The following is a 14,639-nucleotide window of genomic DNA, read 5'->3' on the forward strand; positions in this document are numbered from 1 at the left end:
TAATTTATGAGATGCACCTGGTAATTAAACAAATTAAACACAAAGATTTTTGGCTCCCTTGATTCAAGCTGCCCTTCTAACAACAATGAAAGAAGACTATACTCCCAAGGTTGCATTCTTCTATCCCCCTCCTCCCTGCTATTTTAACAGGAATAATTTGAACCAAGAAGTCTCTAGTTAGTAGAAAGTTCTCTCCTTTTCAGACAAGCCTCTTTTGAGCTCCTCATAACTTTTGCTCTAAGCTTGTTTTATAGGCTGGGAAAAATAATAAGATACCTACCAGGACATTGTTGGACAGTTTCCTGGAAAGCCAACAAACTAACTTTTCAAGAAAAATCCCAGGATTTTGTCAACTTCAACAGTCTCCCTTCCTCCCTTGTCACCTAGCATCAGCAACTGCTAGCTCTTTAAAAGTTCATGTCACTCTTTCTTCCATGCTTGTGTTGACTATCAATACATTGGCCCTTTCCTTCCTTGAAAACTAAAATAAATTTCCTCCCTGCACCTCTTCTCTTAATAGTGAATTCTTTCATAGCTCCTGTCACTGGCCAAACTATAACTCCCATACTGGGAGTTGTTAACTTCTCTTTTCCTACTTCTGAGGCTTGCAGCTAGGGGAGCAGTGGGGCAGTGGAACACCTGGGCTAACCACGTAAGACTCCAGAAAAGTGGTTCTCAACCTGTGGGTCGCGACCCCTTTGGAGGTCGAATGACCCATTCAAAGGGGTCGCCTAAGACCTTCAGAAAACACATATATAATTACATATTGTTTTTGTGATTAATCACTATGCTTTAATTATGTTCAATTTGTAATAATGAAAATACATCCTGCATATCAGATATTTACATTACGATTCACAAAAGTAGCAAATTACAGTTATGAAGTAGCAACGAAAACAATTTTATGGTTGGGGGTTACCACAACATGAGGAGCTGTATTAAAGGGTCGTGGCATTAGGAAGGTTGAGAACCACTGCTCTAGAAGTTCAGTTCCTCTCTTTCTCCTCTTTAATTTTGTGCATGCTCTCCTTGGTGCCCCTTCTCCTCGGTCAGCAATTGGAAGTCTCATTGAGTCTGGGGATGCTAGTGTTGTAGTGTACCCCGCAAATCACACAGGGACACCTCAAGAGTTCAAATTAAGGAGCCACATTTATTCCAAAGCTGATGGCTATGAGGGAGCAAAAGCTCTCTAAAGCTCATAGCCCTGAGTGGCAGTAACATCAGGCTTCTAAAGGCAAAAATCACAAAGGTATAGATTACATCTCTAGGTTTGGAATGAGGAACCAGTTTGCTAAAGCAGTTAGTTAAGGAAGCTAAATTGAGCAATTTAGTTATCTACAAAGATTAATTATAGTTTTAGGTCTGTAAAAGTGGAGCCACTGAGTCAATGCAAAACATTCCTAGAGCCATTGAAACAAACCAATTTTTGCTGTTCTGGTTCCCAGGTTCAGAAAAATATCTTTTATAAAGATCACAATCAATGGGGTATACAACTGAATGGGTGATTTGTATAAGTTCAGGAGATCAAAATAACTTCTCTATTACAGAAGCCAGAATAGCAGGGTTAAAGTTTAAATAGCAGTTTTTATCTGAGATGAAAGATACTATCTTCATTAGCAGCCTCTAGATTTGAAGGGACAATCCTTTCTCTCTGCAAGTCTGGGTCCTTAATGGGCCTGAAAACATAGTGCCAGGTTTGTTACTTTGGGATTTGGCTGCAGACACTTCCAGCTGTCTCCCAGTTTATTTTGTTTCAGGTCCAAAGTTACTTGCCAAACCCTAATACTGCCTTTCTTTTTCCCCTTTCCCCTTCCTTCCTTTTTCCCCTGCATTCTGTTGTTAGGGAGGCTTTAAGCATTTGCTTTCTAGTGTCCTTGGTTTTGGAAGAAAATGTCTTGTTATTTACAAGCCAGCTAAAAAGCTGTCCAAACTTTTTTGCCTTGTTTAATTTTCTTGTCAAAGTTTCCCTATTCCACTTCCTTAGAAAATTTTCCAGCTTCTCACAATCCTGTGACATTTCCTCTCAAATTTCTCTTCACAAACTTGTACAATTTTTCTTGTTCTTTTACTTTGCTTCTTTTTACCCATTCAGAAGTAACTAGTTTTAGACCAACTCAGTTGCTTCCTTTTTCTTTTAAAAAATGTATCTCCATGCTATATACCTTCTATTGCGAAAATCATTGTTTTTTTCCAACTTAATTAGAATTTTAAAAAATTATTAGAAGATTTAATTTTTAGGGACAACTAAAAATAAACAATTAGCATTCCTTACATTGGCAAATGCATTTTATAAATTTGTAAACATAGGCTTCTCTATTGGCAAATATCTCAAACTGTTAAGGGATATCTTTCTAATATATAATGCAGTCATCAACAGCTCCAAATCTATTTGATAGCTTCTTTGTAATAAAAAGCCAAAAGTAGATGAACATAAGACTTGTCTAGCAATGAATGTTTCAGTATTTTACCTTATTACAAAATATCTAGATATTTAATAATCTTTATTTTTGCTCACATAGCTGAGGTTTTGGGGTTTTGTTTTTTTTTAATAAGAATTACTGCCTTAACCGGTTTGGCTCAGTGGATAGAGCGTCGGCCTGTGGACTGAAGGATCCCAGGTTCAATTCTGGTCAAGGGCGTGTACCTTGGTTGCGGGCATATCCCCAGTAGGGGGTGTGCAGGAGGCAGCTGATCTATGTTTCTAAGTCTCATCCCTCTCCCTTTCTCTCTGTAAAAAAATCAATAAATATATTGTTTTAAAAAAGTTTAAAAAATAAAATAATAATATTACCACCTAGAAACTTGCATTTTATTTATTTTTAAATTTATCTTTATTGTTGAAAATATTTCAGATGTCCTCATTGTTTGCCGCCTCCCCCCCCCCCCCCCATTGACCCCTTCCACCATGCACCTGACCCACCTAGGCCATCACCATTCTGTTGTTTGTCTATGGACTATGCATATATGCATATAAGTTTCCTAGTTAATCACTGTTCCCGAGCCTCCCATCCTACCTTCCCTCTGAAATTCATCAATCTGTTCCATGCTTCTATGTCTCTGGGTCTGTTTTGTTCATCAGCTTATTTTGTTCATTAGATTCCACATATGTGTGAGATCATATATTTATCTTTCTCTGACTAGCTTATTTCACTTAGCATAATACTATCTAGGTCTATCCATGCTGTTGCAAATGGTAAGAGTTCTTTCTTTTTTTTACAACTTAGGCTTTGTTATATATATTTAATCCCATTTGTTTATTTTCTTCGCCTTGGGAGATGTATCAGTAAACATATTGCTACAAGAGATGTTTGATATTTTGCTGCCTATGGTTTCTTTAAAAATTATGGTTTCTGAAAGGGTTAAAGAGAATAAAACAGGGCAGAGAAAGACTTATTGTGCTTAACAGATATCTTGCAGAAAGCTTGCAGCCTTGAGCACAGCATAGCTCAGATAACCAGGAGACACCTGGCATGGGAGGAACCAAGGATGGACTAGACCCTTACATTAGCAGAGCAGCTTGCAGCCAGCAAGATTAATAAAAAGCTATCCCTGCTCTCTTGGCTGATGCCTTTCTCGATCTCAGCCCACCTGCACCCAGGTGTCGGAAATGAAATCTTTTTTAATATATTATGTCCTCATGTCATAGATGCACAACCCTGGCCCACTTCAAACCTTTCAGTTTCATGACTTACATTTAAGTCTTTTACCCATCTTGGGTTTATTCTTGTGTATGGTATAAGTCGATCTAGTTTAAACTTTTAGCATGTGTCTGTCCAGTTTTTCCAACACCATTTATTGAAGAGATTGTCTTTACTCTATTGTATATTCTTGCCTCCTTTGTCAAATGGACCATAATGGTGTGGGTCAATTTCTGGGGTCTCTCTGCTGTTCCATTGATCCATATACCTGTTCTTGTGCCAGTACCAAGCTTTGAGTATAGAGGGTTTTTTTAAAATATATTTTTATTGATTTCAGAGAGGAAGGAAGAAGGAAAGAGAGATAGAAACATCCATGAGCAGAGAGAATCATGGATCAGCTGCCTCCTGCAAGTCCCCCACTGGGGATCAAGCCCACAATCCGGGCATGTGCCCTTGACCGGAATTGATCCTGGGATTTTTCAGTTCGCAGGCCGATGCTCTATCCACTGAGCCAAACCAGCCAAACCGGTTAGGGCAAATAGCCTTTATTATAATGAGGTATGAGAGCCTCTATTTGAACTCCCAGTTGAGGGGACCATTTGCCTATTAGGCTTTTATTACATAGGATTAGGTATGGATAATGAACAGTAGGTAATCTGGATTGCTTTATTTCAAAGTGTAATGAGAGGGTTAGTTGGAGGCTGGATGTATATTGATTCAACCCTGGGAAGGTGAATAACTTAAGTCCCAAAGATATTTACAGTAACAATAGAATAATTTCTCATGATTCAATACTATTTTAGTAATGTAGCAGATTGATTACAGTGAACCCATTTTATTTCTTCATTATTACATAGTAATTATATTACAATACATAGTATATTTAATATCTTGTACACCTTAAACCTACACATTATAAAAGTATTATTTTAATTTGAAAAATAAAAAGGGGAAATTAAAGAAGAAAACGTAGTAACAAACATCTTACACATTGTGTGTCTTGCCCTTCATCAGTATTCCAAGTTTAGCTGAGCAATTTTAGGTAAGAAGTTAGAGCTGATGAATCAGCAACTTCTAGAAACTGCTAGATAGGAATGTTACAAAGCAGTCGCTAGTGGTAGTAGTTCATACTCTCTTCAACACGGACGCCAAAGCTCCATGTACTCCATCGTTGACACGGCTTTTTATTTTCCCCCAGCTCCGCCTCTCGGTGGTTTTCCAAGGATTTATTTACTTTATATTTAGACCGTCACCCCATTACCACGTTAGCATCTCTTGCTTTAGCGTCAGTCACTCTTGTACGCAGGCGCAGTAGATGGGGAAGATGGGAGGAAGGGGAAGGAAGCGAGGAGAGGAGGCGGGTCCAAGTGAAGGCGCGGAAAAACTACGCCAGCGGCTGCGGCGCCATTTGCTTATATAGGAGCGTGGTTGTCTCCTCATCGCTGTGGAACTCAGTTGGAACACTTCCTCGACGTCTGTGATTGTTTCGTCTTGTGTGCCTCTTGGAGGAGTCGCCGTTGCGCAGGCACCATCAGATCCCAACCGCCCGGAAGCCGGCACCATCATGCCCAAGAATAAAGGTAGTTCCCTAGTACCACGGTCTGTTCAGTCCAGTGCTTTCAGCCGTGGTTCGGGACCAAACCGCATTTACCAGTCTTCCTTTCCTTTTGCGGCTGGGCGATCCGGGCGTTCTGGGTTCGGGAGAGGAGCTGGGAAGTTTAGTCACATTGGGTTTGAGCCGACGCCATTTTTGTAAGGATTCCAGGGAATCCGTTACAGGGATTCCTGAGACCTGGTCCTTCAGGCCTTCCCAAGACTTCTGAATCAGTTTTTAGCTTTCAAGGATTAATTCCTGCTTCACTGGTTTCTTTATGGGCAGTTAACTGTTGTTGAAGATACTCCCCCTTAACAGTATGCGAATTCTTGACACATATTTAGCTTAATCTTTGGAGATTCACTTTCCTCCAGCCATTCACATAGTTTAACATTCTTTTCTAAAAGATGTGTTAAATATTTAGCAGAGTTTTCAGCCTTCGTTTCTAGTAACATTGTGGCGTAAAGATTTCTACCTGCTCTTTTATTTTACTAAGGCAAATCGTTCACAAAGCGTCATAATTGAGAACAAATTTACTCACAACTTCCAAAATTAGACTCCTCGCGTGTAAAGCAGAACACTTGCACACTAATTTTTGAAAGAAATTCTGCAACTTGTTACAGTCCAGAGATGTTCTAATACTTTAAATGGCCTTATAATATCTCCAGAAAAACGCGACTATACAAACCTGAGAATTTATTTTTCACAAGAAACGGCCTTTTTTAACAGCCTACAAGAAATCTTTAATAATTCATTCTTAGGTTCCAGACCTACCTATGTTCTCCTTTCTGCTTCACAGGTAGCTCCAGGGATTCTTCATTTCCTCTTTGTACATGTCACCACTTATTCCTAGCTGTTCTTGGTCCCAGTTCCATGCATTCAGTGCAATGTTGTCTGGGTCCCCCAAATCAATTGTCTAAATCATTTTTGTACCAATGGTTTACTGTTAATTTCTGGGAGAGACAGCGTATTTTGCTAACTATATGATAGAAAATGCTGATAGCTTTCTGCTAGTCTCTAAAATTGAAGATTAACTCACAGGTGATAACTAGATCACTTTAAAAGGGGTCTTACCTTAATTTCTAGTGATGAGATTTTCAAGTATATAACTCACTAACCTGTGTACTCTAAAATGAATAGTCCTGTTTAGGGACATTGAGTTACTAAAAATTGGCACTTAATAGCTGACTAATGTTGTTGATGCTATTTCTCTGTACAAATCCACCCTTAGACAAATAAGTTTTCCCTTGGTTCTTTAGGACTTTTAAACTAAATTCCTAAGAAAGGTATTTGATTTGTTTAGGGAAGATTGTGAATTTTGGTTTAGTTTACTTTTAAAAAGAGGACAAAATAAAATACTAGAATACACAATTTATATGATCTGTTCCAATCTTTTTCAAGAGAGATTTTAAAGTATATTCTATTACATGGCATGACAATATTGGGGTGAGTAGGGTATGGTTAATTCAGGTAAATTGTCAAGTCATTTTTATATTTAAGGCACAACAAAAAGAATACATATAAAATTAATAAGTTGGAACTTACACTTCTGAATTTAAAAATTGCAACAGAGATGCATTTAAAGTCCCCTGTGCCCATCTTTCAAATCTCTCCTATTCTGGAGGTAATCATTCTGAATTTTTATATTTTAAATCCATATGTCAAACCAGTCTGTTACCTCTTGAGTTACGGGTTAAAGGGTTCTTTTTAAAAGTCCTAAGTTTTTGAGGTGAGTTTTACTAATGTAGACAGGAAACTCTTCCTGTTTTTCTTTTTTTGTATATTTTCTTTATACATTGGGCTATATATTGACTATTGTTTTGGGCTCATTCTCATTGAGCTTTTCTTCAGAAATCTGAGAAACCAGTCTTCAAATCAGAAAAAAGGGCATCCTCTGGTCCATTCTTGAAGAGCATTTGGAATAACATGCTTCTACACTTCAAGGGTGTTGTTACATGTATTTAAAAATTGCCACTCCTTTATAAATGGATGTAACACTTTTGGTTTGCTCTTTTGAAAAAATGGCAAATGCTTGTATATATATATGTTTTAGTATGCAAAGCAGTTATAGTCCTTGCCCTAATGGATCCTAAGGCTTTCCCTTCTAGGAAATCAGGTTAGATGTATCCTAATGCATGATAGTGAATATAGATGTATTGAGAACTTGGGGAGGTTCACATCCTTTTTTTTTTTTTTAATGTATTTTATTGACTTTTTACAGAGAGGAAGGGAGAGGGATAGAGAGTTAGAAACATCGATGAGAGAGAAACACCGAGAGAAACTGCCTCCTGCACACTGCCTACTGGGTATGTGTGAGCAACCAAGGTACATGCCCTTGACCAGAATCGAACCTGAGACCCTTGTGTTCGCAGGCCGATGCTCTATCCACTAAGCCAAACTGGTTAGGGCAGTCCACATCCCTTTTACTACATCATAGAGCAATGGGAGACTGCTCCAGAAAGGACGGTCCTAGAAAAGACATTCAAGAACATGTATGCTGTCTTTACAGTGGCCAGTTGCACATTTTAAATATATATTTTATTGATTTTTTACAGAGAGGAAGGGAGAGAGATAGAGAGTTAGAAACATCGATGAGAGAGAAACATCGATCAGCTGCCTCCCGCACACCTCCTACTGGGGATGTGCCCGCAACCCAGGTACATGCCCTTGACCGGAATCGAACCTGGGACCTTTCAGTCGGCAGGCCGACGCTCTATCCACTGAGCCAAACCGGTTCCGGCAAGTTGCACATTTTAAATTGTGCTTGGGATGTGAACTTTTTGTTTTGAACTCTTCCCAGGAATCCCTATTATTACCACTTACAGCTTCTCTTTCACCTATTGTAAATGACCACTTTGTAGTTTAGTTCCTGGAATAGGAATAAGATGCTATAGAGAAGAGCCCTAGTTCCTTGATTATTTGGTAGAAAGTCTCACAGTGAAATAAAATTATAACCATCCAAATATGTTCAACTATAATAAAAGCAAACATTGAAAAATTTTAAGTATTTTATATCTTAGCATGGTGGTTAAAGTAGAGGACTAAATAATATTCCTTCTTTGATGATGGGAATGAAAATTAGTATAGCTCATCAAAAGATGATGGAAGTGAAAACATAACCTTTAACCCAGGAATTCTATGAAAATTTATGCTTTGGATTTTTTTTTGTGGAATAATCTTCAATTCAGCATTATTTAACAACAATGAAACATTAGAAATAACCAAAATAAGGGATTAAATATACTTTAACCATTAAACTATCCATCGCAGTTTGTGGTTATTGACATCAAAACACATTTAGCACAAATTATTTAGTGGATTATAAGAGTTCTATTTTTATTTGGAAAGCATAGGTCATAAGATGTTAATGGTTTTCTCTGATAATGGAACTTTTACTCTGCTTATTTATGTTTATATAAGACATACTTTTATGTCCGAAAAATTCAAATACAAATGTTGACAAGGATAGGGGGTTAATATAGTTTAATCTGGTAAAAGACAACAGGGAACCTTTGGTACATTAAAATGTAACTGATTAGGAAACTAAATGAAATTAATACTTAAAAATATTAGAGTTCTGTTATACTGTGATTTAAATGATGATATATTTTATTTTTCTCTCAGTGATTTTGTAAAGCTTATGGGCCTTATTCTAGCTTGTTTCATAATAATGTAAAATATACATTAATACATTTGACTTTTTTTATTCACTTTTTTACTCAATTAGGTAAAGGAGGTAAAAACAGGCGTAGAGGTAAGAATGAGAATGAATCTGAAAAAAGAGAATTGGTCTTTAAAGAGGATGGCCAAGGTAAGTTTTTAAAAAATTATTAACATTTTTTAAAAAATATATTTTATTGATTTTTTGCAGAGAGGAAGGGAGAGAGATAGAGAGTTAGAAACATCGATGAGAGAGAAACATCCATCAGCTGCCTCCTGCACATCTCCCACTGGGGATATGCCCACAACCCAGGTACATGCCCTTGACCGGAATCGAACCTGGGACCTTTCAGTCCGCAGGCCGACGCTCTATCCACTGAGCCAAACCGGTTTCGGCAACATTTTTATTTTTAGTGTGAATTTTAGTCTTTAACATCAAATGGATCAAATTCATAATCTTAAGTAGTTATTCCAATGTCTCTACTTTGCTTTTCCTAATTTGTAATCCTTTTTACTTCTTCAGAATTTGTTTGTTAAATAATTGATTATATATTAGGTCTAGGTATAAGATTAATTGGTGGCATTTTTTGTAACTATAGTTTTCTTTGTTTTGTGAGGAAGAGCATGATCTGACAGTGAATTTTAATTTTAGGGATGAGAGCAAATTAAATCTGTATGCCATCATTGAAAATTTCATACAAATTTCATACTCTAGTATGGTGGTAATGAGTAATGTTATATATTATTCAATAGACCGTGGTTATTTGTGACCATGGTAATTTGTTTTTAGTTCTCTAATGCCAATAGTATATCCTATATAATAAAAGGGAAACATGCAAAATAACTGATCCTCCGATAAACTCAAGCTATACCCACAAGCCAATCGGGAGTGAGTATGCAAATTAACCCAACTAAGATGGCGGAAGCCATAGAGCTGGAGCTAGTAGGAGGCTTGGGTTGCTCTGGGCGAAGGAGGAAGCCAAGCTTCCTGCCTGCCCTGGCTGGCCCTGGGCTATGCTCGAAGCTACAAAGTTTCAATTATAGAAAATAAATAAATCCCAGAAAAAAAGGAGAGGCTGGGAGCTAGGGTTGCCGGGGGGCGTGGCCAGCCTGAAAATGGCCCTCAGCCCCTCACCCAGGCTGGCCAAACCCCCAGGGGATGAGGGTCCCCACTGGGGGGCTTGGCCAGCCTGCAGACAGCCATCAGCCCCTCCCCCAGGCTGGCCAGGCACCCCAGCGGGACCCCCACTCTGACCTGGGACACCCTTCAGGGCAAACCAGCCTGCCCCCACCCACGCACCAGGCCTCTGTCCTATATAATAAAAGGGTAATATGCAAACTGACCCTAACAGCAGAACAACTGGGAATGATTGGTCACTATAACACACACTGACCCGCAGGGGGCTATGACACACATTGACCACCAGAGGGCAGATGCTCAATGCAGGAGCTGCCCCCTGGTGGTCAGTGCACTCCCACAGGGGGAGCTCTGCTCAGCCACAAGTCAGGCTGATCTCTGCCAGCACAGCGGTGGTGGTGGGAGCCTCTCCCTCCTCCTCAGCAACGCTAAGGATGTCCAACTGCAGCTTTGGCCTGCTCCCCTCTGGCAAGTGGACATCCCCCAAGGGCTCCTGGGCTGCCAGAAGGATGTCTGACTGCCAGCTTAGGCCCTATCCCCTGGGGATTGGGCCTAAGCCAGCAGGTGGACATCCCCCAAGGGGTCCCAGACTGCGAGGGCACAAGATGGGTTGAAGGACCTCCCCCCAACCCCTAAGTGCACAAATTTTTGTACACTAATAAAAGACAAACATGCAAATTGATGGTACCTTCACTATGCCTTAAGCCACGCCCACCAGCCAATCTGAATGATTATATGCAAATTAACCCAACCAAGATGGCAGCCGGCAGCCACAGAGGTGGAGCAAGCAGCCAGCTTGATTGCCCCAGTGATGGAGGAAGCCAAGCTTCCTGCCTGCTGGCTCTGAGCTCCACTCAAGGCTACAAAGTTTCAATTATAGAAGATAAATAAACTTCAGAATAAAAAGAAAAAAAGGAGAGGCTGGAAGCTTCCATTGCCGAGGGCTTGGCTAGCCTGAGATGGGCCCTCAGCCCCTCACCTAGACTGGCCAGGCACCCCAGTGGGTACCCCTCTTCCTAAAGGGAGTGTGGCCAGTCTGAAAACAGCTATCAGCCCCTCACCCAGGCTGGCAAAACCTCCATAGGGTAAGGTTCCCCACTGAGGGGGGCTTGACCAGCTTGCAAACAGCCATCAGCCCCTCACCCAGGCTGGCCAGGAACCCCAGTGGGGACCCCCACTCTGAAGGTGGTGTGACCACCCTACAAACAGCCATCAGCCTCTCACCCAGGCTAGCCAGGCACCCCAGCAGGACCTCCACCCTGATCTGGGACACCCTTCAGGGCAAAAGAGCTGGTCCACACCCATGCACCAGGCCTCTGTCCTATATAATAAAACGGTAACATGCAAATTGACCCTAACAGCAGAACGACTGGGAATGACTGGTCTCTATGACACACTCTGACCACCAGGGGGCAGATGTTCAATGCAGGTGGTCAGTGTGCTCCACAGGGGGAGCTCTATTCAGCCACAAGCCAGGGGGTGGTGGTGGCAGCCAGGGGGCAGGCCAGGCAGTGGTGGTGGTGGGAGCCTCTCCCGCCTCCTCAGCAACACTAAGGATGTCCGACTGCAGCTTAGGTCTGCTCCCTGCTGGTAAGTGGACATCCCCCGAGGGCTGCCTGGCTGGTCACCCCAGAGGGATGTCTGTCTGCCAGCTTGGGCCCGATCCCCCAGGTAGCGGGCCTAAGCCAGCAGGTGGACATCTTCCGAGGGGTCCCAGACTGCAAGAGGGCAAAGGCCGTGCTGAGGGACCCTCCTGAGTGCACAAATTTTTGTGCACCGGGCCTCTAGTAATGTTATAATTGACAATACTATTGGATTAAAACTGTATTCCAAGATACAAAAAATTAAGATAATAAATTGGAGCATTTGGTTTTTCCATTAAAAAAATAATGTTAAACTAACAGAAGTCTATACTAATAAAAGGGTAATATGCTAACTATGGCAGACTTCCTCCTGACATCCTTCCAGAGAAAGCCTCAGCCACTGCCTGAGGCTCAGGCAGGCCACAGATAGCAGCTGCTGTTGAGAGGGCCAAGGCTCAGGCAACCTGCAGATGGCAGCTGCTGCCGCCAGGGCTGGTCCAAGGCTCAGGCAGGCTGTGGATGGCGGCTGCCACTGCGAGGGCCTGAGGCTCAGACAATAAGGGCTGGGTCAAAGCTCAGGCAAGCCACGGTAGCTGGCAGTGGCTGCAGCAGTGGCATGATAAGGGCATGGCCTTCCCCTGATGGGCTGGTTGCCTCCCGCAGAGGGAGGCCAGTCTACAGTCTAGGCCCGCTCTCCATGGGGCAACCCCTGAGGGTTCCCAGACTGTGAGAGGGGGCAGGCCAGGCGGAGGGCCCCCGCTCCCCCTCCCCCCCCCCCCCCCCCCACCGAGGGCACGGATTTTCATGTACCAGGCCTCTAGTGTCATAATATGAGCCCATAAATTTCCATCTAATTTTTATCCAGATTCACTAATTTTTAGCATTTTCTTTCTCACTGTACACATGTACATTTTTCCTAACTTCTAAAACTTTCTTATAGATACCTTAGTTACATACAGTTAGAGATTTCAACCTTAATTACTCTGGCATATATCTCCTAAGAACAAGTTCTTTTTATTTTATAACAATAGTAGAACTATCACAAAAATTTTTTTACTTTAAAATTATAGCATTTTCTAGTACTATTCTATCTATGTGGTAGCCACTAGTCTATGTAGTTATTTAAGTGAATTGAAATAAAAATTTTGAACTATTGATTATCATGTTGTTCAATTCAGATATCTAATGTCTCCATCAACAGAGAAAAATCTATTGGACAGTCCTGACCCAATATACAATCCATATCAAATTTCTCCACTTGTGTCAATAATTCCAAGCACTTCATAACAAAACCATATGATTATTCATGCCATACATGCAAAGCACAAAGGAGCCAACATTTTAATTGGTTATGTAAAACATGTTTTCTGGTGAGAGGCCATCAGTTACTTAGCTTTTATCTTTCTCACTTCTATTAGAAGCTTGTTTTCAGGCTGATTTTCTAATTTTCTTTTTTTCCCCTATATTGAAGAAGTGCTGAGTAGAATAATTGAGGCTCATTGGATGTGATAAAAGGGACTCACTGTCAATATCAATCCCACAATTTATATGTTGTTTATCTGTCAATTTAATTATAGATTTGTCCAGGTTTTCTTTGAGGTTAGTGCTTAGTACAAATTTTAGTTAGTGTGGAAATTTTATAATTACCTGTTTCTCTCTCCTCACTTTCACTCTTCTGTGTTATCATTTATATCTAGAAAGAGACTGTCCCATACTTCCTTTCTTTTTTTAAAAAAAATGTATTTTTATTGGTTTCAGAGAGGAAGGAGAGAGAGATAGAAATATCAGTGATGAGAGAGAATCATTTGATTGGCTGCCTCCTGCACGCCGCCCCCCCCCCCCACCCCCCTACTGGGGATCAAACCCACAAACCCAGGCATGTGCCCTTGACCGGAATTGAACCCAGGACCTTTCACTTTGCAGACTGATGCTGTATCCACTGAGCCAAACTGGCCAGGACCCATGTTTTCTAATTCTCATGTATTATCAATCTTTTCTAGGGGTACTGGAATTAGTTGGCCTCTTGAGTATACTGGGAATATTTCAGTTAAATATTTGACAGATGTGGGAAACTGTTTATTGCCTTCACTATCTGATAAGCATAGACAGAGAACTCCCCGAAACCCCCCGAAGGCTGGGTGGCTTTGAAGCCCTAGCAAAGCTCGGAGCTAGGCACCACCTCTGCTTGTCCAGACAGTGGTAGCTGAAACTACTCTCCCATTTATTATTATGTAAATCCTTGCTGATGGGCTAGTCTGCTTGTTACTAGGGGGTCACCTGCCTAAGGGCTATGCTACGGGTGCATCCCAGGTCAATAAAAGCTTGGTGAGGCCTGAGCACGGAGGAAGTCCTTTGGGACTTGCCTCCTGGTCCCCCAATATTGCAAAATTATCTCGTGTCTTTTTTCTCTCATTTGCTGTGCGGCTCCTTTTTCAGTTACCGAACCCTACTCCACGCAGAACGTGTAGGGAGTCTTACTCAACAACATTTTATCAGGAACATTTTTTAAAGAACCTTAATTGCTATGTTATTCTAAAGTAAACAAAAGCTTATAACTAATCTATTTTGCCCCTAAAGTTTTTGAGTGAAAGAAGAGCCATGATTGGGCTAGTATCTAAATGAGAAAGATGAATAAACCAGAATTATATGATACATTTTGGAATGAGTTACTTTGTTGTATAAAAGGAGAGCATATAAGCATGAAGACAGGAGTGAACTGATTTACTTGAAAAAGTAGATAATTAAAATATTTCTGATAAGAGAGGGCTTGTAATGGAAATTCCACTTAGGACAAATCATTGATTTTTGTAGGCTTTTATTTACTTTGAAAGGGGGGAGTAAATAGTATAGCTGGAAAAGGCTATATAATTTTTTTTTAAGTGGCTTGAAAGAACATCCATTTATTATTCCACAGTTTCTATAGATAAGAAGTCTGGGCAGGACCAAACTGGTTTCTCTGCTCAAGGTGTCTCAAAGTTGAAATTAGGATGCCATCCAGGTTTCCTTTTTGGTGCCTGAGATCCTTT

At 40.8% G+C, this 14,639-nt stretch overlaps 1 protein-coding gene across 2 annotated transcripts in view; it reads left to right on the forward strand.

The window, feature by feature from the left end:
* Positions 1-4,724: 4,724 nt before the first annotated feature.
* The window catches only part of LOC308512223 (eukaryotic translation initiation factor 1A, X-chromosomal), a 55,634-nt gene continuing 45,719 nt past the window's right edge, over positions 4,725-14,639 (forward strand). Inside the window, exons 1-2 of one of the 2 annotated variants that reach the window (XM_081082022.1) lie at positions 4,725-5,218; positions 8,960-9,043. In XM_081082022.1, the coding sequence (XP_080938148.1) occupies positions 5,203-5,218; positions 8,960-9,043 (100 nt within the window). In that variant the 5' untranslated portion in view covers positions 4,725-5,202. The remainder of the gene's footprint in view (positions 5,219-8,959; positions 9,044-14,639) is intronic. The other variant, XM_081082023.1, reaches the window with a different exon arrangement.

The sequence above is a fragment of the Myotis nattereri genome (assembly GCF_964212035.1).
Source record: "Myotis nattereri genome assembly, chromosome: Y".
NCBI classification, from domain to species: Eukaryota; Metazoa; Chordata; class Mammalia; order Chiroptera; family Vespertilionidae; genus Myotis; species Myotis nattereri.